The sequence below is a fragment of the Pelodiscus sinensis genome, chromosome 8, assembly GCF_049634645.1.
Source record: "Pelodiscus sinensis isolate JC-2024 chromosome 8, ASM4963464v1, whole genome shotgun sequence".
In the NCBI taxonomy this organism is placed as follows: Eukaryota; Metazoa; Chordata; order Testudines; family Trionychidae; genus Pelodiscus; species Pelodiscus sinensis.
The window spans coordinates 72,482,993-72,510,981 of record NC_134718.1 but is presented as its reverse complement, the minus strand read 5'-3'; the positions used below and the strand labels follow the sequence as shown (position 1 = coordinate 72,510,981).

At 52.5% G+C, this 27,989-nt stretch overlaps 2 protein-coding genes across 6 annotated transcripts in view; both read left to right on the top strand.

Annotated features, from left to right (window-relative positions):
- BORCS7 (BLOC-1 related complex subunit 7) lies at positions 1 to 8,188 on the top strand. Of its 2 annotated transcripts, XR_012905737.1 has the most exons (6): positions 2 to 198; positions 1,221 to 1,283; positions 3,791 to 3,834; positions 4,950 to 4,970; positions 7,024 to 7,129; positions 7,599 to 7,733. XR_012905737.1 is itself a non-coding variant. In XM_075935563.1 (5 exons), the coding sequence occupies exons 1-5, from the start codon at positions 49 to 51 to the stop codon at positions 7,073 to 7,075; spliced, it is 330 nt and encodes a 109-aa protein (XP_075791678.1). In that variant the 5' UTR covers positions 1 to 48; the 3' UTR covers positions 7,076 to 8,188. The 2 variants fall into 2 exon arrangements, 1 of the variants encoding a protein (XP_075791678.1); XM_075935563.1 differs by having other exon boundaries at positions 1 to 198; positions 7,024 to 8,188.
- A 3,006-nt stretch (positions 8,189 to 11,194) lies between these two features.
- Positions 11,195 to 27,989, top strand: part of AS3MT (arsenite methyltransferase) — a 42,729-nt gene continuing 25,934 nt past the window's right edge. For 2 of the 4 annotated variants that reach the window (XR_012905734.1, XR_012905735.1), the window contains exons 1-8: positions 11,195 to 11,308; positions 12,584 to 12,624; positions 16,362 to 16,489; positions 19,255 to 19,409; positions 20,242 to 20,374; positions 20,709 to 20,778; positions 22,243 to 22,324; positions 22,632 to 22,763. Coding sequence is in view for 1 of the 4 variants with exons in the window: in XM_075935555.1 (XP_075791670.1) it covers position 11,308; positions 12,584 to 12,624; positions 16,362 to 16,489; positions 19,255 to 19,409; positions 20,242 to 20,374; positions 20,709 to 20,778; positions 22,243 to 22,324; positions 22,632 to 22,763 (742 nt within the window). In the remaining 3 variants the exon portion in view is untranslated. The remainder of the gene's footprint in view (positions 11,309 to 12,583; positions 12,625 to 16,361; positions 16,490 to 19,254; positions 19,410 to 20,241; positions 20,375 to 20,708; positions 20,779 to 22,242; positions 22,325 to 22,631; positions 22,764 to 27,989) is intronic. The other 2 variants (XR_012905733.1, XM_075935555.1) reach the window with 1 other exon arrangement.

Genomic DNA, 27,989 nt, shown 5'->3' with positions numbered 1-27,989 from the left:
CGCCCGGCTGTGAGGGGGCGGGGCGTAGGCGGCGGTGGCTGCCCCAAGATGGCGGCGGCTCCGGCGGGGGGCGCGGCCGATAGCCAGGCGCGGTTCGGCCGCTCGGTGAAGGGGCTGCTGATCGAGAAGGTGACCGGCTGCGGCACCGACGTGATCGCCCTCACCAAGCAGGTGCTCAAAGGCTCCCGGAGCTCCGAGGTGAGGGCCCGCCGCCGGGACTACGACGCCCAGCATGCAGCGCGGCGGTCGCGGGGGATGCTGGGAAGTGTAGTCCGGCTGGGGCGTGGAGGCGGACTAGGGGAGCTGTCAGAATGCACGTGGCCGCCTTTGTGCTGCCCACGTGACAGCCCCCCCCCCTTAGCCAGGCTTGTTTGGAGCAGTGCATGCTGGGAGTTCAGCTCCAGTCTCCCCCCTTATTTCCCTGGCTGGGGTGGGCTCTTCCCCACGTGCCCCTGCAGAATTGGGGCCCAGTGGGTGCCCCTCTTGCCAGCTGCACCCATCACTGGGGCACCCCAGGGCCTGCCCCAGCTCCCATCAGAGGGGTGGAGCATGGCTAACCCCCCCCCCAAACATCCCTGGGGGCCTGGGTTCATACAGCTCCTGCAGGCCCTGACCTGGAGCCTTCGGCCCCAGGAGCTGTTACAGTGTCCCGCTTGGCCAGGGCATCGTCCGCTGTGCGGGCCTGCAGCAATGGGGCTGAATGAGAGCCTGAGGCGGGCGGGGGCGCTGGCCCCGAATGAATTACCTGGCAGCTGTAGCCCCAGGAAAGCCATCCAGGGAGCCAGCTCTCCACAGCTGGCCAGCGTTTGGTGGCTTTGCTGTATGGGAGGTCTGGAGCCTGGCCTTCCTCCAGTCTGTGAGTGAGGGAGTGGAAAAGGTTTCTGCATCCTGAGATGGCAGATTCCCATGTCCAGCATAGCCCCTATTTTGTAAAACCGGCTTGTACTGCTGAGCCATTCCCGCGTGCGTTGGCTGCTGTGTTTGCCTACACCATCCCTGCTGACACCATCTCTCATATTGTTACCTCTTTCATGAAAGATGCTGCAGGAAGCCTAGATTTTTGCTAGTCTATGTCAGCCAAGGAATGTTCAATCCAAAGAAACCTAATGAAATGAATTGTCAATTACATCTGTCCTGTCCGCAGATCTGTTGAGTGGCAGCCGTGAGAAATACCCGGTGGCCTGGGATTTTTGACTGCCATTTGCCTGTCTGTTTTTCAGCTCTTGGGTCATGCTGCTAGGAACATGGTGATGCAAGAAGATGCCATCCTGCACTCGGAAGATGTAAGGAACCTTTATCTGCTGAAGCACTGGCATTTCTGATGAATAGGCAATGCCAGATTTTGGTATGGAATGTGGGGTTGCATGGCAGTGAATCCTATGGCAGCGTACGGAAGGGGAATCTTGTGGCATAAGTACAGGGTTAGGAATCATAAGAACGTCTGTATTGGGTCAGACCTCCTGTCTTCCAACAGTGGCCAATGCCAAGTACATCAGAGGTAGGGATGTTGCATATCGGTTAATTGAATAGTCGATTAACCACATGAATTCTTATTGGTTACTCGACTGTTTGAGCATGGGGTGCCAGGTGGGAGCTGGTCTGCGAGCAGAGCCAGTTTAAAAACCAGCTCCCCTTGCAGACTGGCTGTCACCCCACGCTGTTGCCTCTGATACGAAGGCGTCAGTGAAGGTAGCAGCACCCCTTGTCTGAGGAGGTGGTCCTGGATCCAGCATGAGCTGTAACTAAGCCAGGCTGCCTGCCCATCTGGCTCCTAATACGTGTTAAATGCAGAGACTCAGCGGGAGGCTATGCTGGACCTGACGCAAGACAGAACTGAGCCAGCCTGCTAAAAAAATTTGCTGGCAAGGTTTGGTGGGGGTTGGGAAATGTGTGTAGTCTATAGCATTTACCTATAAGCTTTTGCTTATTGGTGAATTGACTAGACTGTTACAGGCAGTCCCTGAGTTACATACAAGATAGGGACTGTAGGTTTGTTCTTAAGTTGAATTTGTATGTAAGTCGGAACTGGTACATATTGTAGGGGAAACTCTAGCCAAACATTGCTCCAGAGCTCAGTTTTATTCTCCCACACCTCACTTCCCGCAGTCCTTTATTCTCAAGCTGAGGTGTCTGCTGAGAAAAGCCGCTCCGCGTCTCCCTGGTCTGCTGGGGGGGCCGCTAGCTTCGCGTCTCCCTGGTCTGCTGGGGGGGGTGCTAGCTTCGCGTCTCCCTGGACTGCTGGAGGGAAGCAGCTAGTGCGGGGTTGCCTCACCCCGTTTGTAAGTAGGGATCCGATGTAAGTCGGATCCATGTAACCCGGGGGCTGCCTGTACATCCCTAATCAGAGAGAATGAATAGCACAGGTAGTCATTAAGTAATCCATCCTTTGTTGCCTATTCCCAGCTTCTGGCAAACAGAGGCAGAGAGCCTGATTTTGGAGATCTGGACTCTGTTTCTGGCTTTGCTGGAGATTTTCAGTATGAATCTGGGCATGTCACTTATGGCCAAATTTCAGGAGGTGCTAAACACACACAGCTCCCATTGAAGGGGGTGAAAACAGCGCCATTAATCTTTTCATACCTCAGTTTCCCTGTCTGTAAAATTAAGACAGTGCCCCATGATCTCTGAGGGTGCTGTTAAGCACTCCGAGGTCCTAGCATGGATGGTGCAATAGAAGTTCAGGTTATAACTGCTAGAGCTAGGGATTCTTCTGCAAGCCTCCCAGCTAGGACTTCTTGACATTCAAAGGCAAAGCTGTGGAGTTCTCCTCAAGCTCACCACTCCAGAATCCTTCCTAATAGACACAGTTAGCTGGCGCTCAGGAGTAGGAGTAGTAATAGTCATTGTGCTGCACCATGTCTGTGTCGAACTGTTCCATTGCTGAAGGGCTTCAAAATCTTCTTGTTGTTGTACTGTTTGTAGCTTACCCTCAGCACACGTGTATTTCAGCTCCTGTTGGTCAACAGTTTGTAATGCTTCTTGGCTCCGATGGAGGAGCCAAGTCCTGATTTGCTAGATCAGGTAGAAAAACCCCATACCGGTTTTCTGGAGTTTTTGCTCTCTCCCCTCCCCTCGGGGAGAATATTTGCTTTCAGGGGAGGCAGCTCCAATCAGTCTTGTTCCAGAATCCGTGAGCGTGTCCTTGCAAGGTCCAAATGACCAGGCAAGGAATAGTGGCCAGAAGCTAATGCAGGAGATATTTTGAACAACACGAGCGTCTGGGCAGTGGAGTAAACTCGCAAGGGCGCTGGTCAAGGAACTGGCACTGCAGAGACCTGAGAGCAGGTGGGATACAGTGTTACTGAGCGTGATTTAGTGTTTAACAGGTTGGCACGCGAGGGGTCAGACCGATGAGCCAAATCCGAGTTCAAGGCGCATTTCTTTGACCTTGCTTCCTCTAACGTAAACGTGTCGGTGTCTGAGTTTCTTAAAATCCTACCAAAGTACAACCTATCTCTGCATCCCGTGACGAGAAGGAGAGAACCAGTGACACATGACTGATGGTTCTTGGTGCTGAATGCACCAATGGAAAGTGCTCAGGTGACGAGCCTGAAAAGAATTGACTCGAAACGGTCTTTTCTGGGCGATTTGTGCTAGTCGCTGGAGAGCTTCCCAGCGTGTTTCAGGGTGAGCGCGATGAACTGGGTGGCCTGTGAACCCCTTTGGATTGCGAGGAGGGAGAGCTGCTGCAGGATGAGTAGAACTGTAACATTCTAGACCGGCTCGTGCTAATTCTGCCGAGATGCTCAGGGCAGAGATGGTCAGTAATTCCCTGTTTTGTGCTTTGCAGAGCCTAAGGAAGATGGCTATAATTACCACTCATCTCCAGTACCAGTAAGTAGGGGGTATTGGGGGCTCTGGATTTTGGGTGGGTTGAATTCCTAGAAACCCCTTAAAGGCCCCACATTGGGGGGAGGGGGGGCTGTGTACAGAGCCTGGTCTCTGCACAGGCCAAAATGTGGCATCCCAGCACGATGGATGGGTCATATCCCTCACTCCACTGGGGCTGAGCTGGCCTCAGCAGGGAATCCTCGAGCGCCAGCTCATCATGCTGGCCTGTCGTGTGTTCAAGGGACACTGTGCAGATAACGTAGACATCCTGTTCTATGTTAAATGTTGATGAGCTGTTGTCCCATGGACTAGTCACATGAGAGAGACGCATACAGCAAAAAAAGTCTCCATCTTCAGTGGGATCCTTTCCAGCTCTAGGCTACCCGTTTGGACTCTAAGATGCCAGTCACATGTGTTCATTATCATGCGGTGGCTGTTTGGTGGGGGTGAGACATGAGTTACTGAATCTCTGTCAGGTTCCAAGTGGGTGAGGGTGTCTGCCTCCTCCCCTCCACCCCGCGTCCGTATGCACCTCGATTAGCAGTCAGCTGAGACAGGACTCCCCTTGCGCTTGATGAGGTCGTCCCCCGATCAGCATGGAGACACGGTTCCAGCTCACTGTGGGGGCAGCTTGCCCTGATGCCCTAATACAGGGGTGGCCAACCCATTTAACAAAGAGAGCCAAAACAGCAGCAGAAAAAATGCAAAGAGCTGCACTAGTATTGTCGAGCAAAAAAAACCAATTTTTTTAAAGGAGGCTGCCCCTTTAAGACGGCTGCCATCTTGGGCACCATTTTTAAAACCCTGTAGCTCCTACCCGGTAAGCACAGGGTGGTCGGCGGGGGTGGGGTGTGTGTGTGCAGGAGCAGCTTCGTGAGCTGCACTTTTGGGGGGCAAGAGCCTCATGCGGCTGGCGAGCTGCAGGTTGGCCATGGCTGCCCTAATTAATCTGTTAGTCCCTGAGGCACTCTGGACTCCTCATTGTTTCTGCTTTAAAGACAAACTGATGGTTTCCGCTTTGGGAGCTGTCAATCAAATCCCTTTTGCCAGCATGAAAGTAGCTTTGCTGCTGTTTTTTCCAACCATCCTTTTTCTCTTTTTCTTCTTTCCTCGTCTAGACAAGAAGCTATTCAGAAGAAGTGAGTATAGCCTGGTGTATTTGCCAGTCTGATACATTTACCCCTCGCTTGCTAAGCCTCAGTAGACACTCCAGGCTGATTGCCTCTCACCGTTTATATGACACCTGGCTGGGTTTTCTACTGGGAGCAAGTAAATCTGCAGTGGCAGGAAGGCAGCATGTCCTAGCAATGGCGCAATGTTTTCTCTCCTCCAGAGGAAGTTGAGTGCAGCTTCAAGGAAGGGGACATCCGCTCATAAGCTTAGCAGGGTCACTCCAGGTTATTGGTTGGATAAGGAATCTCCAAAGAAACTCAGGGTGCTGCATGGCGTAGTGTTGATGGCTCAGTAGAGGGTGATCTTTCTGCTCTCGGGGATGCTGTCCTGCTAGTGGGGGCGAGGGTTGGATAAGAGAGAACACCAAAGCATTTGATTGCTCGTGATCGCTGACAATTCCATTGTGCTTTTTGCAAGAGTCGGGCCTTTGTCTAGTGGCCTGGGCAAGTTCCCATCTCAAGCGCCGATCGCCAGGGTATCTTAGCAGCAGTGCAAAGTGAGGAAGGTGAGGAAACGCAAGGGATACGTTGACATTTGGAATGGAAACGTCCTTTGGGATTTGAATAGTTTCATTGTACGAATGAAAAAAATCCCCAAACCCTGAAATGCTGGACAAATGTTTTAAAATCTCTTGTGAAGAAATGTAAATTGCCACCTTGTCATTTGGCTTGTGACGTCCTTGGTGCTCCTTCCAGATGAAATGCATTTGGCTTCCTAAGCCAGATCTGCATTCCTCTTTGTTCTGTGCTTGGGGTCCCGTTTAGCCCTAGCATAAGCGAATGGAGCCCTTATATCCTCCTGGGTGCATTATGCCCACTTGTATCAGGGTCCAGTTTAGTCCCACCCCCGTCTAACATTCAGCCTCTCAGCAGGGTGCAAGCAGAATATGCAGATCACTTGGGATCTTTGAATGGCGCCGCGCTCGCCAGACGATTTCCAATCTGGGATGGCTTCTGAGGAAAAGGAAACTTTGCTCGGGGTTTGTAGGTGGGCGGAGTTCGTTTAGCTTTGGCCAGCCACGTGCTTCTCCAACAACTTGCCTATGCGACAGCATGCAACACGGGTTGGATGATGCAAAGCTTCTAAGGCTAGAAGGGATCAATTTGATCATCTAGTTTGACCTTCTGTATAACACAGGCCACAGAACTCCCCCAAGGTAATGCCTAGAGCAGAGCCTTTAGAGAAACGTCTCATCTTGATTTAAAAGCTATCAGTGATGACGAATCCACCAGGATCCTTGGGAAATTGTTCCAATTACCCTCCCTGTTAAAAATGTATCCCTTATTTCCAGTCTGGATTGCTTTAGCTTCATGGACTCATAGAATGCTAGAACTGGCAGGGACCTCGAGAGATCATGAAGTCCTGTCCCTTGCCCTCACGGCAGGACCAAGCACCATGTACACCATCCCTGAGAGGTGTCTGTCCAACCTGCTCTTAAATATCTCCAGAGATGGAGATTCCACAACCTCCCTAGGCAATTTATTCCAGGGTTTAACCACCCTGACAGGCAGGAAGTTTTTCCTAATGTCCAACCTAAACCTCCCTTGCTGCAGTTTAAGCCCATTGCTTCTTGTCCTAACATCAGAGGCCAAGGAGAACAATTTCCTCCCCCTCCTCCCTGTGACACCCTTTTAGATACTTGAAACCCGCTATCATGTCCCCCCTCAGTCTTTTCCTTTCCAAACTAAACAAACCCAATTCTTTCAGTCTTCCCTCATAGCTTTGCTAGACTGAAGGGCCCAGTTATATAACAGTTCCCTGTGTGGATACTGATCGATTGTGATCGATCAGCACTTGCCTGTCCCCTTGGTAAGCTGCAAAGATTGAGCTCTTTGAGACTGTAACGAGAAGGCAAGTTTGCTAACCCTCTAGCCATTAGCGTGGCTGCTGTCTGATTCACCAAGTGTTTTCCCCTCCTAACTTCTCTGTTCCCTCACCCACATGTGGCTCTGACCATCGGAGCTCCCAGTTTTGGGGCGCTGATGTGAGTTTGAGCACTTCCTTCTGTCTGGTCCCCAGCGTCCAGCAGTCGTCCAATCTGCGGGACCAGCTGAGTCACCTTCTGAAATGAAGCGGGAGAACTGCGGTGCCCAGCGCACCTCGCCGGAGCTGATGGGACGGGACCGTATGTGGCACTGCAGAGACTTCCTGCTTCAGCAGTGACGTGGCAAAGCTGCGCTGTGCGGAGAGCCAGTTGTGAAAACGCTGGAGATTGTTGCTGCACGTGCAGGGCTGTGGGGAGGTGTGGGACAGCTCCCTTTTTATCACAGACCCTCCCTACACCAAAGACTTGAACACTTGCTTGCACTTAATTTAAAGCAGACTTCACAAAAACTGTCCGGTGACTAACGCTTTGCCGGTCCATTTTCTTTTCTGTGCAAAGTTCTATTTAACGAGCTGTTTCCTTCTTCCCATGGCATTCCACATGGTCAGCTAATGAATCAAAGGCAACAGGTGTTATTTCTATGTAGCCCAATGCCAAAACCACTTGACTAAAGTGCCATTCAAGCCTGCATGGTTTTCCTGGGCCCTTTGCCCTTGGGTACATTTTCCCCATCTATAACGTCTGCTAACTATGAACCTGCTCTTCACAGGGCTAACAGGAGCGGCGACGGAGAGGCGGTGCCCAACACCTTGCATTTTATGGTTCCAGCATTCCTCAGACAAGTTTACTTTGCTCACCCCAAAAGTATGACCAGCATTTTCACATGCACATTTTGACATGTAAACAATCTCCCCAGCCCCATTCCGAGAGAGCTGAGCAGTCACTGCTATCAGCCTGCTCAAGCACAGCATTTTTGGAAATCAGTTGCTTAACTATGGCTTTGGGTACCTCATTTGGGCCAGAATTGTAAACCCAGGCGTGTAGGTACATACATCATGTGATGACTTGCTGGGTCCTTTTCACCTGAGTGTCATGAATGTCATTCGATTGGTGCTGTTCCTTGTCATCTGTCCAATAGGATGTGTATTGAATGAGTGTCATTAGCACTATACTGTTCCGTGGTTGCTGTATATAATGTAAAGCAGGGGGTTGGAATGTTCCATCTCTTGCCAGTACATCTGCTGTCTCTTTTGGCCTTGAACTGCATTCCTCCTATTTCATTGCTGTTCTGCCTCTTGATTAAGCAGCCTTGGCTTCATTATGTAATTCTGCACAGAATCAGTAAACTATTCAGCTACACAGCTGTGAGGTACTAGTAGTGTGTGTAAAGGATGCCATCAATGGACCTGCTTCAATGTAAGTCAGCGGCAAAGCTGCCATTGACTTTAATTTGAGCCCCAGATGAACGTGCTGTAGTGTGGTTGCTGGGTTTTTTGGGGTTTTTTTTGTAAATTGCCTCTCTACGTCCCTAATAACCTCTCCACTTCCTCATAGGAGAAGTCCTTTATTCACCAAGTTTGCTTTTCATCACTTTTTAAAATTGCATGCAGCTTGATCAGTGAGATTAGATGACATCTTTCTAGAGGATGTTTCTATAGAGAGAGACAAGGTGGGTGAGGTAGTATCTTTTATTGGACCAATTTCTGTGAGCAAAAGGGGAAAAAAACTTTTGTGTTTACACAGATGGGGTGCTGTGGATTTGTATAGTGGGGTGGTGAGAGCCAGCGACCCAAACTGAACCCTGTATGGAATGGAAACCATTTCAAGCTTCCCGCACACCTACTTCCAGCACCTGGGTATACAGAGCTTTCCTTTAGGTCAGTTTCTAAAGTCAGTTTCACTTGTGAGTCACCCCCTGTTAGGTTTAGCTTTCCACATGGTACTGGTACCTGTGCTGGTTTGATTTTTTTTTTAACTCTCTGAGAAGATTTATATTTCTGTTTAGCTATTTAAAACTCCTTACTCTTTTAAACCCAAAGCCTAGAATGAGGGTGGAATACAGAACAGTGCTATCGCTGGCTGCTGAGCAGGACTGGCAGATCCAACAGCCCAAATAGGTTAACAGTGCTACAGCCTGTATTTAGCTGATCCCTCCGCCCATGGTGCATTTGGTTAATTGGTAAGAAAAGCCCAGAAAGGAACCTGAAAACAGCTGCTTTTCATGCCACACCAAATTCAGTTGCACCAGCCGTTGTAGTCTGATTTGCTCCAGAGTATCCCCTTGCATGATATCGAGTGAAACACACTTCACCAGTGGAACCAACTCACTGGCTGCTCAGTGATCCTGTGCAGGATGCTTACATAGTCACAAGAGCTTATTAACCTTCCCTGGGGCCTCTGATGTGCCAGAGCTCATTCGGCACACCAGTTAAAAACCCCAGTGGCCTAACTGGGAACTGTGCATGCAGATCCGAGAGCAGGATTTAGATCCAAGTTCCTAGAAGGATTGACATCCGTGTGTCTGTTTTTCAGTCCATCTTGACTCATACTAAAACTGCAACAGCTGCTGCCCTGAAATTCCAGACTGAGGCAGGCTTGTTATTGATGGGGGAGGTCATAGGCCTTTTCTTTGCCAGTTTCCCTTTGCGGCGTTTCCCCCCATGTCACCCTGTAGCTCTGTCGTATCAAGATGACCATGTAGCAGTGCTTGCTTGGGTGGATCTGGACCATTCTATCTTCCATATGTGTGTGACAGTCCGGATCTAGACACCCCATGGGGAGAACAGAAAGCTTCTGCAAAACCGGTGCAGTTGTACTAAATAATCACACGCTGTATTATTGTACTATAAAAGTGTACCAGGGAAGGTCTTTTATGAAAACAGGTCAGCTGGACTCGATGGTCATTGTGAGATAGCTATGCAGATTGGTTATTAATTTATATATTTGTGTCTATGGAAAACAGCTTTTGGAGTCAAGAATCTCCTAAGCCAATTTACACAAAATGAAGGCCACGCCTATATTTAACAAACTTACAGAAGCGCAGCTCCACCAGTACGGCTAGGTGGGTGCATAAGAGTGCTCGTGTAGCTGCATTATGTTAATGGGAAACAGCTCTCCCCATCCCCATAATAAAACCAGCTCAGTTTTGCTGACATGAGTGCTAATGTGGACATGGCTTGACTTCAGGTACTCTGAAAACAACTGGTGGATTCTTAAAGTAAATGGAAAGGCATTGAGATAGCCTGGCTAGAATGTCTTCCATTCTGGCAATGAGTCATGGTGCCAAGAGAGGCCAAAGAAAAAAGTGGGGGGAGGAGAGGGCAGAGAGGGAGACTTGAAACTTGCTTCCAGAAACTGAGGGACAAGCTCTATATGCTGGCTCCCCTATATAGTTAGGGGGTATGCTGGGAAGCTTCAACGGCAATAGGTCACTTGGATGAGAAAAAGGATTTTATCCACAATGAAAATGTAAAGTCTGAAGTTTCCTTGTCATGTTTATTTGCTGTGGAACTTGTACATGTTTGCTTTGCTTCCCTTACTATTTCATCATTGAGGCTGTGGTTATTTTAGTAAATGAACTTTTCATTTCTATTTATCCCCAGGCCGGTCTTGATTTTGCAAGCTGTGTGGGGTGCATGCCAAAGGAAGCTGGTATCTAGGAGCTGATGTCCTATCTTGGGGGGGGGGGAGTGGGTGATGAACTAGAGGGGCAAAGTCTGAGGGTCTGTGAGTTAAGAACCGGGAAGGACAGATTTGGGGCGACCTGGCATTGGAAGGACGGAGGGTTTTACCCTACAAGGAGTATCTAGGCTGCTGGATGTGAGGGTGAGACCTGGTGCTTGTGGGCTGGCTACGGGGATCAGATCTAAGCCATGGCTGCCCAGCATTAAGGCCCCCCAGGGTTGCAGGGCAGGTGCTGACTGAATCCTGGAGGTGTCTGGGGGATCTCGCAGATGTCACACCAGGCCGGTTGGCTCCGCAATGTCACCTCACCAGCCCCGTCCAATGGGCCAGGACTGGGCGCCCCCCAGACCCCCTCGCTGATGCTCCCACAGCCCCTGGGCTCCCAGCTGGCCGGGACCCTCCCCGCTGTGGGGGGGCAGGGCAGGCTGGCTGGGCTGCCCCGGGGGGCGGGGCAGGGGAAGGCAGCACAGAAGGGCCCTGGCCGAAGAGGGAGCCCAGTTGGCACCCAGGGGGCGGGGGAGGAGCCTGGGGTCCAAAGGGGCGTGGCTGGGGTGCACTGGGGCAGGCTCAGGTAGGGACGGGGTCAGAACGGGGCGGGGCTAGCATATAGGGGCGGGGTCAGAATGGGGCAGGGCGGGGGTGGAGCAGAGGGGCGGGGTCAGAATGGGGCGGGCGCTGGGCGGGAGACGAGCGGGGTTTCCTGGCTCTGCCCCTTCGGGACCCGGAAGTCCCGCCCCTGAGCCGAGGGCGGGGGCAGAGTCCGCTCGGAGGCGCTTGCGTGCAGCGGCCCCAGCAGTACGGGGCGCGCGGTCTGGGGAGCTCGCGGGGGGCGGGGTCTCGCTGGGTGGGGGAGGGGCTTTCTGAGGGGAGGTCTCTAGCGGGAGGGGCCTCTCTGGGCGCGGGGCGGGGCCTGGCGGGACAGGGTGGGGGGGTCTCTGGGCGTGGGGCGGGGCCTGGCGGGACAGGGTGGGGGGGGTCTCTGGGCGTGGGGCGGGGCCTGGCGGGACAGGGCGGGGGGGGGGGTCTCTGGGCGTGGGGCGGGGCCTGGCGGGACAGGGCGGGGGGGGTCTCTGGGCGTGGGGCGGGGCCTGGCGGGACAGGGCGGGGGGGTGTGTCTGGGCGTGGGGCGGGGCCTGGCGGGACAGAGCGGGGGGGGGGGTCTCTGGGCGTGGGGCGGGGCCTGGCGGGACAGGGCGGGGGGATGTCTCTGGGCGTGGGGCGGGGCCTGGCGGGACAGGGCGGGGGGGGGGGGGGTCTCTGGGCGTGGGGCGGGGCCTGGCCGGACAGGGCGGGGGGGGTCTCTGGGCGTGGGGCGGGGCCTGGCCGGACAGGGCGGGGGGGGGTCTCTGGGCGTGGGGCGGGGCCTGGCCGGACAGGGCGGGGGGGGGGGGTCTCTGGGCGTGGGGCGGGGCCTGGCCGGACAGGGCGGGGGGGGGGTCTCTGGGCGTGGGGCGGGGCCTGGCGGGACAGGGCGGGGGGGGTCTCTGGGCGTGGGGCGGGGCCTGGCGGGACAGGGCGGGGGGGGGTCTCTGGGCGTGGGGCGGGGCCTGGCGGGACAGGGCGGGGGGGGGGTCTCTGGGCGTGGGGCGGGGCCTGGCGGGACAGGGCGGGGGGGGGGTCTCTGGGCGTGGGGCGGGGCCTGGCGGGACAGGGCGGGGGGGTGTGTCTGGGCGTGGGGCGGGGCCTGGCGGGACAGGGCGGGGGGGTGTGTCTGGGCGTGGGGCGGGGCCTGGCGGGACAGGGCGGGGGGGGTGTCTCTGGGCGTGGGGCGGGGCCTGGCGGGACAGGGTGGGGGGGGTCTCTGGGCGTGGGGCGGGGCCTGGCGGGACAGGGTGGGGGGGGGTCTCTGGGCGTGGGGCGGGGCCTGGTGGGACAGGGTGGGGGGGGGTCTCTGGGTGCGAGGCGGGGCCTGGCGGGACAGGGCGGGGTCTCAGGATGGTGGGAGAGTTAGGGCGGTTGCACTGGCAGGGTTAGGGCGGTTGGTGTCACTCGCTACGCGGGTTCCATGCTGGTGCCCATCACCGTAGCATCAGGTGGCCTGAGCCAGGCGTTGGGTGGTTCTCGTTGCAGTGGCGGTGCCCTCTGGAGAGCAGATTTATCGGGAGGTGCAGGTAAGGGATGGGGGGGGGAGAGGGGAGTGCTCCCGCCCACCCTGCATTGGCGCTTGTCCCCTTGACTCCTGCTGCCTTCCCCTCCTTCATTCATCACGCTGGAGCCACAGGCGGCGTGGGACTCTTGTGTTTGTGCAAGCGACACAAGCGACAGAAGCTCCCTCGAAATGGAGGAGGAGCCCACTGGTGCCCCACCTTCTGCTCTGCTCCCACTTGGCCTCTTCTCTCCAAGGGCCTGCCCTTTTCCCACCTCCACTTGTGCTTCTTGTTCACTAAGGATCCCTTGGCCCACTGGTCGTGCCTCTCCACCCCCTTCTACAGTGAAGTGGGGTTGCTCAGGGGGAAGAGGCAAAGTGTGGTGGGGCTACAGACTGGGCACACGTCACTCTCCCACTTCTTGGAAGCTTCCCCTGCCAGTGCTCCACAGGCAGGGAGGCTGGCGGTGCCTCCAAAGGGAGGTGTGCCGCATCCAACATTTCCTGCTCTCTTTGGGGTGGCTTAGCCCCTTTTACACCTGCTGCCCATGTCCTGAGCCCTGATTATACCAGCAAGCCAAGTGCCCAATCCCTGATGGAAATACATCCTAGAATACTCAAGGAACTAACTGAGGAGATATCTGGCTGTTAGCAGCTGTCTTTGAAAACTGCTAAACCAGAAGATAGGCGAGTTTCCAGAAGAGTGGAAGAGGGCAAATATAGTGCCGATCTGTAGGGGTTTCTTTATACAGAAATGAGGACAACCTGGGAAATTACAGCTCAGCCAGCTTAGAATCAGCTTTTAGTACTCTGATAATGGAGGAAAGACTCAAGTAATCAATTTGCAAACAGCTAGAAGTTAATAAGGGGTAAGTAACAGCATGGGTTTGTCAAAGCAGCATAATAGCTTTCTCTGGCAAGGGAACAAGCCTTGTTGATAGGGAGGAAGTGGTAGATGTGGTGTATTTTCAGTAGGGCTTTTGATATTGTCTCACATGATCTTCTCAGAAACAATTAGGGAGCTACAACCTAGATGGAGTTACTATAAAGTGGCTGCATAACTGGTTGGAAAAGTGTTCTTAAAGATTTGTTATCAATGGTTCACAGTCATGTCTGAAGGTCGTATTGAATGGGGTCTGCAGGGATTGATCCAGTTCTATTCAATATCTTCATTAATGATTTAATTAATAGAGAGCACACACATGAAGTTTGTAGATACCAAATTAGCTGGTGTTGCAAGTGCTACAGAGGATAGGATTAGAATTCAAAACTATGTGACCAAACTAGAGAAATTATTTGATGTGAATAGGATGAAATTTGGTAAGGACAAATGCACAGCACTACACGTAGGAAGGAACCATGACTTGCACACTAACAAAATGGGAAACGACTGCAGTGGAAAGCGACCTGAGGGTCATGGTGGATCACAAGCTAAATATGATACAACATGTAACGTTGGGGGGGGGGGGGGGGAGAGCGAACATTCTGGGATGTATTAATAGGAGAGTTGTAAGCAAAATATGAGAAGTAATTCTTCCACTCTGTGCTGATAAGGCCTGGAGTATATTGTCCAATTCTGGGTCCCACATTTCAGAAAAGATGTGAGCAAATTGGAGAAAGTCAGAGGAGAGCAACAAAAATGATAAATTTAGAAAAGACCTATGAGTAAAGCAGTGCACATGGGAAAACATAATCCCAACTATACATATAAAATGATGGGGTCTAAATTAGCTGTTACCGCTCAGCAGAGAGAGAGATTGAAGTCATTTGGATATATCCACTCAATGTGCAGTGGCAGTTAAAAAAAAAAAAATCTAACAGAATGTTGTGAATCATTGGGAGAGGGATAGAAAATATCATATTGCCTGTGTATAAATCCATGGTACACCCACATCTTGAATACTGCATGCATATGTGGTTGCCTCCTTAAAAAAAAAAATTGTCACTGGAAAAAGTTCAGGAAAGTGCAACAAAAATTTATTAGGCATACAGAACAGCTGCTGTATGAGGAGAGATTAATAAGACTGGGACTTTTCAGCTTTGAAAACAGACCAAGGAAAGTTATGAGAGAGGTCAATGAAATCATGGCCGATGTGGAGAACGTAAATAGGCAGGTGTTATTTACTCCTCATAACAAAAGAATGCAGGGGGTGAGGAGGTGCTCACCAAATGAAATGAAATGAAAAGGCAGGAGGTTTGAAATACATGGAAGTATTTCTTCACACAACACACAGTCTTATGAAGGGTTGATTGTTGACTGTCCATCACTGGATGTTTTTAAGAACAGAGTAAACAAACTCCTGCCAGGAATTGTCTAATTATTACCTAGTCCTCCCTTGAGTGCAGGAACTGGCCTAGATGACCCCTTGAAGTCCCTTCCAGTCCTACACGTCTATGATTCAATGCCCCTCACATCTCATTTCTGCCAGGCCTGCTCGCCTGTGATCTGGATTCCTCCCTGTCAGCATGGCTTGCTTGCCCCCTTCTCAGGAGCTGGGGCTGTTTCCTCACCACTGTGTAACTCTGTCTGCCTGACTCTGTAGGACAGAATTGTCACTGGGATGTTGGGGGCCTGAAGTGGCTGGCTGGCTGCATCCTTGTGATGGTTTGCTCCTTCCCATAGTGACATCTTCAGGCATATCACAGCAATAGTTATATCAGTGACCTGTCCCAGATGGCCACCATAGTTATTGGTAGTGGGGGCTTTCTGGTAATTCCTAATCACAAGATGGGGCATGGGGTGGAGAGCAATGCACAAGTCCAGCTGTAAGGCTTCAGTCTTTCAGCCAGCAGAATAGCTATTCATAGAATACTCATTTGGATGTGATGGGGGAAGATTACCAGCCATTGGTGCTAGGTATGACTGTGCATTGCTAGAAGTCTAAGAAGCAAGTTCATGGAGGTAGGTGAGGAGGATGAAATTTGGAGGACAGCTACCTGCAAAATGGGGTTGTTAATATCCAAGTGCTTTGAGGGTGTAAAAGCGCTATGGAAGTGTTCGATCAGTACCGCTGTAATTTGTTTATAGCTTTGGGCTAATGTTTTGTTGATGACAAATGGGATAATTAGTAATGTTACCTCATAATTTACAAGGGTCAGAATAGGAAATTGACCAGAGGATTAATTTTAGAACATAAGAACGGCCATTCTGGGTCAGACCAAAGGCCCATCCAGCCCAGTGTCCTGTTTGCTGACAGTGGCCAATATCAGATGCCCAGAGGGAGTGAACAAAACAGGGAATCATCAAGCGATCCCTCCCCTGTCACCCAGTCCCGGCTTCTGACAAGCAGAGGCCATTCCTGCCCAGCCTGGCTAATAGCCATGGTTAGCCTCTATGAATCTGTCTAGCTCTTTTTTGAACCCTGTTAAAAGTCCTAGTCTTCATCACATCTTCTGGCAAGGAGTTCCACAGGTTGCCTGTGCACTGAGTGAAGAAAAACTTCCTTTTGTTTGTTTTAAACCTGCTACCTATTAATTTCATTTGGTGACCCGTAGTTCTTATATTATGGGAACAAGTAAATAACTTTTCCTTATTCACTTTTTCCACGCCAGTCATGATTTTATAGACTGTTATCCTATCCCCCATTAGTCTCCTTTCTTTCCTGTTCCCAGGAGTACAGGCTGGGGGACAGACCAATGTCCCTGAAAAGAAGAGCGAGTCACACCAGGGCCGGAGCAGGGGCAGGGCGGGCACTAGACCTGTGGTGCTTTGGTGTGCTGGGGTGACGTGTGGATGTTTTGTGTCCCCCCCCCCCCCCCCAGGATTATTATGGGAAAGAGTTGCAGAAGTCGGAGGATCTGCAAACCAATGCCTGTGTCACCTCAGCTAGGCCTTTGCCCGCGTTCGTGAAGGAGGCTCTGAAGTGTGTTCATGAGGATGTTGTGTCCAGGTAAAGAACTGAAACTAATAGAGCTTTGCTCCCTGAAACAGTCTTGGGCCTGGTGGAGAGCCCCAAACAGAGAAAACGGTGGGTAAAAAGTGGCCAGGTTATCCTTGGAAGCCACTCGTAACCTAGGTTCCCTCAAAGACGGGGTGGGCAATGGGGGGCCACTCCAAGAATGTGGTAAGTGGTCAAGGGCCACACTCTTCCATAACATTAATGGAGGGGGTGTGAGGTCTGGGATGGAGGTTGTGGCAAGGAGGGGACTGTGACCTGGGGCAGGGGATTGGGGTGCAGACGGGTAGGGTGCAGGAGAGGATTCTGATGTGGAGGAGGGGGGTGTAGGCTCTAGGAGGGGTTGTGACCTGGAGCAGCAGATTGGGGTGCAGTGTCTAGGAGGGAGTGTAGGTGCAGGAGTGGGGGTGCAGAGGGTTGGGATTACATTGGGTAGGGGGACAGGCAGAGCGTTGGGGAAGGGGCGGGGCTGGGGTGCCAGAGGCAGGCTCTTGCTGGGAGATGTTTACCTAGGTGGCTCCTGGCCAGCGGCCCAGCGGGACCCTCAGGCAGGCTCCCTGCTCTCCACACCACTCACACTGCTCAGAGCGGCCAGCCGTGGGAGCCATGTGTTGCTCTGAATCCTGCAAGCTAGGGGGCGGGGGCGAGAGGCTTTGCATGCTGCCTGCCCTGCAGACAGGCAGCTCCCATTGGCCTGTTTCTGAACTCCCCTTTGCCCCGCCCCCCCCAAGCATGCGGCTGTGTTCAGAGATGCAAAGGCTCTTGCGGCTGGCGGCTCTGAATGGCGCATGGGAGGCTGCCGCAGGCTCCTGTTGGGCCTCTGGCTGGATCCGGCGTCTTGGTGGGCGGTCTGCGGGTGTATTTTGCCTGACCCTTCTCTAAGCTATGCATTATTGGACCTAACCAAGTGAGTTATAAGATCAAGAACACATATTCCTGCACATCCAGAAATATAATCTATGCTATCATGTGCCGAAAGTGTCCGTCTGCTATGTACATTGGACAAACATCTCAGACACTTCGCCAAAGGATTAATGCCCACAAAACAGATATCAGACAAGATCACAAAGAGAAAACAGTTTCTTGCCACTTTAACCAGAAAGGACACTCTCTAAATGACTTAGCCACCTGCATTCTGCTACAAAGACCTTTTACATCTGCACTTGAAAGGGAATCCTCTGAACTGTCATTCATGTTAAAATTCGACACTTGCCAACAAGGACTTAACAAGACTTTGAACTTTCTCACCCATTACCAAGACAGTTTCCCCAATTATCACCTGTAATACCATTAACTCACAAACATCCCACTCTCCCTACCTTTAATATCAGCAATTCACAGACACTTACCTTCCTTCCTCCCCCTTCCCACCCCCCCGCATCCCCCTTCTGTTCTGCAATGTGATTTGTCCTTTTCATATTTGTTCATTTTTTTAATTGTATCCTTTGGTATATATGGTTGTGACTACTTTCTTCCACTATTTGATCTGAGGAAGAGGGTCTGGCCCACGAAAGCTCATCATCTAATAAACCATCTTGTTAGTCTTTAAAGTGCTACATTGTCCTGCATTTTGCTTCAACTACCCCAGACTAACACGGCTACATTTCTATCACTAAGCTATGCAGCCGCACAGCAGCCTGTTAAGCACCGTGCAGGTGCTCAGCGATGCCTCACCCCTGGCACAGTGGGGAGAGCTGCCTTTCTCCCTGCCCCAGCCCGGATCTGCTGGAGCCAGGGTCTCCTTCCCACACCCAGCTCAGCTGTAGAGAGTGGGGGCAGGTGGATAGGAGGTGGAGGATCCGGGAGTGATGGCCAAACGGTGGGGAGCAAGGGGATTGAACAGAGGATGGGGGATAGTGGGCGGGAGGCAGGGGAGGTTGGATGGAGGTATGGGGCGGTCAAGGGACGGAGAGCAGGAAGGGTTGGGTGGGGACCTGGGGGGTAGTGGTCAAGGGCAGGGAATGGGGGGAGCAGGATAGTGGAGGAGGGCTCCGGAAGGATGGTGGTCAAGAGGTGGGGCACGGGGAGGGAGGTGCTTGGATGGGGGATAGGACTCTGGGGGAATGGTGGTTAATGGGGTGAGGGTTGGGGGTTGGCTGGGGAGTGAGAATGGAGGGGTTGGATAAGAGACAAGGGGTCCCAGGTTGGTGCTCGAGGAATGGGGCACGGGGGGGTTGGATGAGGCAGGGGCTGGACCATGCCAGACTATTTGGGAAGGCCCCGCCTCGCCCAGCCTTCCCTACCTGGTCCGCCATGCAATTTCCACACTCCATGTGGAAACGTTTGCCCACGCAGATTTAAAGGTACGATTAGCAGCAAATGTTTGGAAAAATTAACACAGAGTATTAAAGTTAAAGAGCTCCCGTAACCCTTATCCCGTCACGTCTGGAGGTGAAAGGATAAGCTAATCAACCTAAAAATATCACTCTCCTTACAGTTCCTGTATCCCCTGCCCGCTGGGTATGCTAGTAAAACCTTTGCTCACATCTCCAAAGTGCGACGACAGGATGTTCAACCAGAAAATAATTTCCTTAGCCAGTCATTTTCTCTGTTCACTGCAAGCCCACAGCTCAGTGCCTCAGTTTGCCCAATATGAAATGGGGAGAAGCAGCGAGGCTTAGTGAATCCATGTCTATAAAGTAGAGTTTGCTCTACAAACAGGGCAGATGCAACCGTGTCCTGAAGTGCCCTTCCCTTGCATGCTGAAGTGCAGTGCGACACTGTGGTTCCAGAATAGCCGATCTCGTTGCTTCCTGCAGGTACTATGGCTGTGGCCTGGTGATCCCGGAGTGCTTGGAGACCTGTTGGATATTGGATCTGGGCAGCGGGAGTGGCAGGGACTGCTATATGCTGAGTAAACTGGTTGGGGAGAAAGGGCATGTCACAGGAATTGACATGACCGACACTCAGGTAGGTTTCTCAACTGAATAGAACTAACCAAAGTCCGGGGCTTTATCTTCACGGCACTCAGCATTGGAACCGAAAAGAGCTTCCTCCCACCAAGGCCGAACAGCATGGTGCTTGTAGTTCAGGGTTAGTGCTTTGGTATATGGGAAGTGTGCCATATACAGCCCCATCCAGATAACCGTAGCAATATGCTTTTAATGCCTCTGACCTTCGTGCCAGTGACTGTAGGCTTGATGCAATGCAAGCAGGGTCGGGTGCAAGCCCCCATAATGTAAGGTACCATGTGATTGTTTTATAGCGGCTCTGTAATTGAGACCCTGTCACTGATAGTCAGTGAGACACACAGTTTCCCCACTCGCAGCTTTTTCTAGCCCTCGTTGAGGCCTGTGCGTAGAAACGGGATGAATGGATTTTGCCATTTATCATCTGGCTCCTTCCAGGCTATCGCGCAGCATGCCACATCCTGCATGGTGTGCAGGGACGGTGCCCTGCACCATCGGGCATGAGACGGGTGTGATTGCAGGTCACTGTGGTGAGGACAGCATGCACAGCCTTTTGATCAAATATCTTTGCCAGCCTCATGCTTTGTTGATCAAACTGGGAGACTCCTCACCCACCTCATCCCTGGCCAGTTCCCGCCTTGGTTGCTGTAGGGGATCCCATCTGTTCTCTGGCCAGGAGATTTGGTAGCTGTGATCCAGAACTCAAAACAGCTGGGGAGAGGGATATATGGGGAGACATGACGGGACTATGCAGGGGCAGGAGGGGAAAAGACTTTAGAAACACCCGGAAGAGTTTGTGGTTTGCAGCCTGCCTGTTTGTTTCTCTCCTCCAGGTAGAGGTGGCAAAGAAGCACATTGACTATCATATGAAGAAGTTTGGTTACCAGGTGCCTAACGTGGACTTCATCCACGGCTACATGGAAAAGCTGGGCGATGCTGGCCTGAAGGACGAAAGTTACCATATAGTTATGTGAGTACCATTCCCCGGGCCTCTGCAGAGCTCTGTGCAATAGGCTGGGGATTTGCTTCCCACGCATCAGCAAATCCTGTCCTTGTCCAAGGTTCTCGCTCTTCGGACTTCAGTTCAGGGATGTACCCTGCGGAAATACCCGGTGAGCACTTACCTGAGGCCTGGCTACCTGGCCGGAGCACTGTGTCCTTTGGACGAACAGTGCCTGTACTAGAGATCAAAAGTGCCGTGTTGCCCAGCTGCAAGGTCAGGCCTCACCGCCTGTCCTAGCCTCACTAACCCCCCTTTGCTTCCCTCCTCTGGGGGCCTCACTGAGCGTTTATCTCCTGCCCAGCTCCAACTGTGTGATTAACCTCTCGCCTGATAAGAGAGCCGTCCTGCAGGAGGCCTATCGAGTGCTAAAGGTAATGCCAGCGTGGGCTGCGCCGTGCACATGCGTGCACTAGAGCACCACGGGGCTTGGGGGACGACACTGGGCCCTGTCCCATAGGCATGGGAGGTAGAGGTGCAGTCCCAGGTTCTACACAGGGTCCCTGGCTGCTGGCCTGGGGTCCTTGCCTCCAGCATTGGTAGTTGACTCCTGGCCCCATGTCCAGGATTCAGCCCCTGACTCGTACTCAGGGTCCTGCCTGCCAGACCCACAACCAGGACTCTACTCCTGGCCCTGGACAGAGGCTCCACACCCAGCCCCAACCTTAGCCCCTTATCCCTGTCTGCGTACCTGCTCCTGGCCCCAGCTGTAGGGGGCCATGAGGAGTGAGGCCTGGAGTAAGCCAGAGGGGCTCAGCAAAGTACCCCTATTCTAAAAACTGTCCTAGCACCTCTGCCCCATCCTGCCTTTCGGAGTGAGGGGAGACAGGCAGCAAAACAGAACACCGGCCCAGAGACCCACAGGAGGAGGGATGAAGTCTGGGGCTCGGAGGGAGATCCTGGCTTCAGTGAAATCCGTTGGCCTTTTGCCTTTATCTTCGAACGGTCCAGGATTTCAGCCTGCCTGAACAATAGGGGAAGCCATCGAGGTACCCAAACTAACGGGGCATCGGTTCCCCAGTTGCTCTAAACCGGGCAGGGTGATCTGTGACGCAGGAAAACATGTTCTATGTGATCATCATGATCTCATTATGCAAAATGCCTTGTCATGGGAGAACCCCGAGGCCAAGCGTTCAGCAAAGTGCTCGAAATGGCGAGACGTTTGCGCGAGGGACGAAAGGAGACGCCGGACGCTGACCGATGCGGGGAGGGGTGGTAATAAGACTTCCCTTCTAAGCAGATGGCAAGGCCCACTGGGGTCGACGTGCCCAGCAGTGTAGTGATTCCCTTGTAGTGCGGCGTAGTGATTCCCTTGCTCTCCTGTCCACATCCGCTCCACCATCACATCCTGGATCGCAATTAGAAGCCTTTGCCCATGAGGTCCAGCCGGACAGGTTGAGGGGGTGCCCCAAGCCCAGGCCAGCAGGGGGGTGATGGAGGGCAGGACCGGGCTGTGTTGGCAGAGCTGGGTCAAGGAATCTTGCCCAGCCTCTGTCTCCAGTGTGCTTCTGGTCGCAGCCCCTGCCCCCGGGAGCACCATGGTCATGCACAGCTTCTGAAACAAAAGGCAGAAGTGGAAATTTAATCTGGGTAGAGCCAAAGGTGATGAGGAGAGCGGGGTTGGTGCTTTTCATCAGTTACCTTAGCGACCGTGGCTAATTGGGCTGTCTGGGTGCACTAGCCAGGGACACTGGCAGACACAATAGCCCTGCAATCAAAAGTCACGGGGCCTGCAAGGGCAGCCCCGGCCGAACGGGTGTTCTCCGGCATACACCGTCCCTATCAGGGCTGGTGTTATTGTTAGTGCCTGGCTGTGGCTAAGCACCGCTCTTCTCCAGGCCGGGGGAGAGATGTATTTCAGCGACGTCTATGCCAGCTGTGACCTGCCTGAGGACATCAGGAAACACAGGGTCCTCTGGGGTGAGTGATTTTCATACCCGACCTGAGGCAGTGAGGACTAGTGGTGTGAGCTGGGAGTTAGGAGCCCAGTGAGAAGGATTCCCCCTCCCCACATGTTGCCTCTTGTGTCCCAGATGCCCAGGCACCTGACCTAATGCCCTTCAACTTGCCCCGGGGGATCTCTACCCGGAATGGACCGACTCTCCCAGAATGCCCTGTCCCGTCGTGGGCCGCGGCTCACTTAAAAACCTGCTGGCAGCCTGCGTGCTGCTCACTGTGCCCAGGCGCGGGCGGCTGCAGGGTGCGTGTAATTGCTCTGTGACTGTAGGCGAGTGCCTGGGAGGAGCCCTGTGGTGGAAGGATCTCTACAGGATCGCCGAGGACGTTGGATTCTGCCCTCCCCGCCTGGTGACCGCCAGCCGCATAACCATCAATAACAAGGAACTGGAGAGCGTGGTGGGTGAGTGAGTGCAGCTGGCAGAGCATTGACCACTGAGCTGCCCTAGCAGACAGGCTGGGGTGCTACAGGCCTGGCCTAGGGGATAGCAGAGCGGGCTAGCCTCAGCTACTGAGAGTCTGTCTGCCCAGGCTGCACAGCGTGCCCCCAGCGGCAGCGCCCTGGAAGCCCCCGCAGGGACCGTCCGTGGTGCTGCACAGACACAGAACCTCAAGGGGATCCCTGCCCCACAGACCTTGCAAGCCACACGTACCCTCCACTGCAGCCAGCGAGCAGCTGAGCATGCCATTGGCAGCAGCCCCAGCCGGCCTTGACTTGGTTTGATAGCACCAAGGCCAGGCCCCGTGCTGGGCGATAGGAAGTGCAGATGGAGAAGAGACACAATCCGGGCCCTTCTTTTTGAAGTCCGAGAATAGAAAAGACTAAATACCCAGCCCCTGACACGGCTGAGAGCGCACACGGGACGAGCCAGGGCAAGGAGCTTTGTGTCTCGCACAACAAGATTTCCCTTAAGAATGTAAAACGGCCAGATGGGGTCAGACCAAAGGTCCGTCCAGCCCAGTGTCCTGTCTGCCCACAGTGGCCAATGCCAGGTGCCCCAGAGGGAGGGAACACAATAGGCAATCCTCACGGGATCCCTCCCCTGTCACCCATTTCCAGACAAACAGAGGCTAGGGACACCATTCCTGCCCATCCTGGCTAATAGATTCATGGAGGTTAGATCCATCAATGGCTATCTAGCTGTTTTTTGAACCCTGTTAAAGTACTAGGCTTCACCACATCCTCTGGCAAGGAGTTCCACAGGTTGACTGTGTGCTGAGTGCAGAACCCTTCCACAGCACCCTTTGTCCTGGGATCTCAGCTCACCTGCCTGGCAGAAATTCTGCCTCTCAGCACTCCCGAGAGCGGATGGGGCTCACTCCAGCCATTGGTGGAACTCAGCCAGGTGCGGAGTGAATTGTGGCGACTCTAAAGTTCGCTTCCATTCTCTGGCATGTGGGACCCTATTTGGGTCTCAGTGATTCCAATCAAAACTGCTGGCGTTTCTAGCTGCTAGCCCTGCCAGCGTGGCCTGAGATCTGAGTCACATGAGGTGCTTTCCCTCTTGCTCATTCCCACCAGTAAGACGTGAGTGACTGGAAATGACCGGACACTTGTGCCGATACGTGAGCCAAAGTAGAATCTGATCCTTTCCTCAGAGCTTTATTGGCTTCACCATGTGTACCAAACCAGGCTCCTTCAGCCTGATGTGAGCAGAAAGGACTTTGAGATCCCCCAGGGAGCAAGTCTGTTGAGCAAGAAAATGCTGTGGTTTGGCACCGTCCCTTTTCAGAGCTGACTCCCATGTGAGCCCTTGCCTAGCGCAGCTGCACCCTGTTTAGGCCAGGAAGTGAAAGCAAGCAGTGTGGCCAGCTGGAATTGCAGAGGGGAAGGTGAATCGCATGGGCAAGGAATATAAATGAAACCTAGGAATGGCCTCGACGTCCTTCTAGAAGGGCCAGCAAATCAGTGTGGTCAGGGCAGTGGCGGGAGCGTCCTTGCTCCATGAACAAAGAGCAGGCTCCTTGAGCAGAGGAGGAGGAAGTCTGGGCGTGGCTGTCCCTACTGGGAGTCCTTAGAGCAGGTTTGGTGCCGGGTATTCAGTGTCAGCTGCCTCTTCTCTGCTCCTTGGCAAGGGAGCCTGGCCTCTGAGTTCAGGCAACCCCCAAAGCTTGAATTTATGGTGCACTCGGGGAGGGCCCAGCACCATGGGTGTGGTGACCCCCCAGCGCCAGGAGACGAGGGGGCCACGGAGATGCCAAAGAAGGCTGGCTTGTTGCTCCGTGGGTGATTATGGAGTCACTCTGCAGGGCCTGCGTGCTGGCCACTGCCTGAGGACGGGGTGCTGGTCTCAGGCTGCTCCGTCCCTTGTCTGGTGGGTCGCCCTGCTAGACCCAAAGCAGCCCATTGGAGGAGGCAGTTTGAGCTGGCGTGTCTCCTCCATGTCACGCACACAGGACTTTGCCACGGGTCTCTGTCTCTCCATTCCGGAGAGCCCCTCGCGGCCCCCCAGTATCTCACTGCCTGGCCTTCAGAGGCTACATTCAACAGCTCTCCAGCGCTCCATAGAGCGTGGTCTGGAAGGGCCATGCTGCCGCTGCAGGTGGAATGCTCTCTGGGGCAGGTCTCCTAGCGTTAGCTGTGGTCTGGTTAGCACCTTCTAGATCGTAGAGTGGCTGCGGTGGTGGAGATCGCTTGCCCTGGGAATGTGATCCCCTCCAAGATCTTAGAGATCTGCTCAGGCGGCTGGTCTGTCTCACCGCAGCTGCGCTTAGCTGGAGCCGGCTCATCTCCTTGTCAAGGCTTTTTCCCCACTCTGGCGCGATACATGAAGAAGTACCCAAAACCTTATCTTTCCAGGCTTGGGTATAGAACTTCCCCCCAAAATCTTAAAGACCTAGATTTTGGGGATAAAAATCCGCTGCCACCACCCAAGTAATGACAAGGAAACCAGGGAAGTGATCACGTGGGAAACCTCAGCCCTCAAGTAAAAGCAGGACACACACAAATGAACCAATACTAGGTTAATAATAAAAGTTCTTTTTTTTAATCACCACAATACTCCTGTTACAAGCATAATGACTAGATGGAAAAGTCGCCAATTAATATACTCATGAGGGGACCCCCCATGGGCCAAGAGCTTAGTTACAAAGGAGAGGAAAACCCATGTTTAAAGGCACAGACATCAGATCCCCATTCCTAAACCATAAAACAATAAAACCTAATGGAGTTATCTAAACTTTACCCTACTTACAGATAGTGAAGAGCCTTTTCTTGGAGAGAGAGAGACACGTCTGTCTCCCTCAGTATCTGGAGAGAAACTGCCCAGGGACAAAGGAGGGAAAAACCCCAAATTCCTTTGTCCCCGTTTGAAATTCCTACCTACATTTCTATTGGCTTCCAGCTACCTGGCTAGGTAAGGGACATAGTTAACCTCTTAGTCCCCAGGCTACTGGCTAGCCCTCATGGTCATGACACTCCCTGACCTGGACAGGACTTTCCAGTTGCTGGGCAGGCAGAGCCTGAGAAGCGCTTGAGTTGCCCAGAAGCTTTCTTGCTCACGTGCTCACTGTCCTATGCAGTTCAGGCCCTAGACTGGAAGCTGGCAGAGTAGGGCCTCGTGCCGTGCCTCAGTTTCCCCATATGTTAAAAGGAGACTGTGCTGCTGCTCTACTCCTAGAGGTACTGGGAAGATGCTCCATTACTGAGGTGGTGGGAGAAGTGCGTTACTACTGAGCTAGACAGTCAGGGCTGTCCTTACCAGTACACAACACATGCAGCTATGTAAAGCAGTGGTTCCTAACCTTATTTATGCCGCGGACCGGCAAACTCATTCAAAACCTTTTGACAGATCGGCACGGAAATATTTACATATTCATTATGGTAATTAATGTATTTGCATATTCATTGCGGTGATTAATTTTTAAGCCATCATGTGTTGTTTTACATTGCATCTGTATGCACACAATACATGTCATTCATTGGCCTTACCCTGTGTGCTGATTCCTGTGCACCTAATAATGTAATAATCAATATTAGTTTAGATTTTATTTTTCCTCTAGTTTTATCAATGACTGCAGAGTTACACGGCAGGAAAGCTGTGCCAGACCACTAGTGAAGTATCCCTTCCCCAGATAATGGGAGGTCTAGGCATAAAAACATAATGTTGTGGAAGATCAAAATCATAGATTGTGAAACAGCTGGCATGCTTTTTTACAGAGGAAAAAAAAGTCCACGCAGTGTGCAGCGGCAGCCAAAGAAGGAAATAGGATGTTAGGAATCATTAAAAAAGGGATAGAGAATAAGATGGAGAGTATTCTATTGCCTTTATATAAATCCATGGTATGCCTACACAGAATCACAGAGCTGAGACACCTCACCCCCCTGCCCAAGGCAGGACCAATCCCAACTAAATTAACCCAGCCAGGGCTTTGTCAAGCCGAGACTCAAAAACATCTGGGAATGGAGACTCCACTACTTCCCTAGGAACCCATCCCAGTACTTCACCACCCTCCTAGTGAAATAGTTTTTCGTAATATTCAACCTAGACCTCTCCCACTGCAACTTGAGACCATTGCTCTTTGTTCTGCCATCTGCCACCACTGAGAACAGCCTCTCTCCAGGCTCTTTGGAACCTCCCTCCAGGGAGCTGAAGGCTGCTCTCAAATCCCCCCTCACTCTTCTCTTCTGCAGACTAAACAAACCCAAATCCCTCTGCCTCTCCTCGTAGGCCATGTGCTCCAGCCCCCTCATCATTTTGGTTGCCCTCCACTGGACCCTCCCCAATGCGTCCACATCCTTTCTATAGTGGGGGGCCCAGAACTGGACACAATACTCCAGATGTGGCCTCACCAGAGCCGAATAAAAGGGAATAATCACTTCTCTGGATCTGCTGGCAATGCTCCTCCTAATGCAGCCCAATATGCCATTAGCCTTCTTGGCTACAAGGGTGCACTGCTGACTCGTATCCAGCTTCTCATCCACTGTAACCCCCAGGTCCTTTTCTGCAGAACTGCTGCTTAGCCAGTCGGTCCCCAGCCTGTAACAATGTTTGGGATTCTTCCCTCCCAAGTTCAGGACTCTACACTTGTCCTTGTTTAACCTCATCAGATTTCTTTTGGCCCAATCCTCTAATCTGTCTAGGTCACTCTGGACCCTATCCCTGCCCTCCAGCGTATCTACCTCTCGCCGCTAGCTTAGTGTCATCTGCAAACTTGCTGAGGGTGCAATCCATCCCGTCATCCAGGTTATTAATAAAGATGATGTACACATCTTGAATACTGCATACAGATGTGGTCTCCTCTTCTCAAAAAAGATACACTGGCATTAGAAAAGGTTCAGAGAAGGGCAACTAAAATGATTAGGGGGTTGGAACAGGTCCCATATGAGGAGAGATTAAAGAGAGCTTGGAAAAGAAGAGACTAAAGGGGGATATGATCGAGGTCTATAAAATCGTGAGTGGTGGGGAGAAAGTGAATAAGGAAAAGTTATTTACTTGTTCCCATAATATAAGAACTAGGGGCCACCAAATGAAATTAATGGGCAGCAGGTTTAAAACAAATACAAGGAAGTTCTTTTTCACATAGCACATAGTCAACCTGTGGAACTCCTTGCCTGAGGAGGTTGTGAAGGCTAGGACTATAACAACGTTTAAAAGAGAACTAGATAAATTCATGGAGGTTTAGTCCA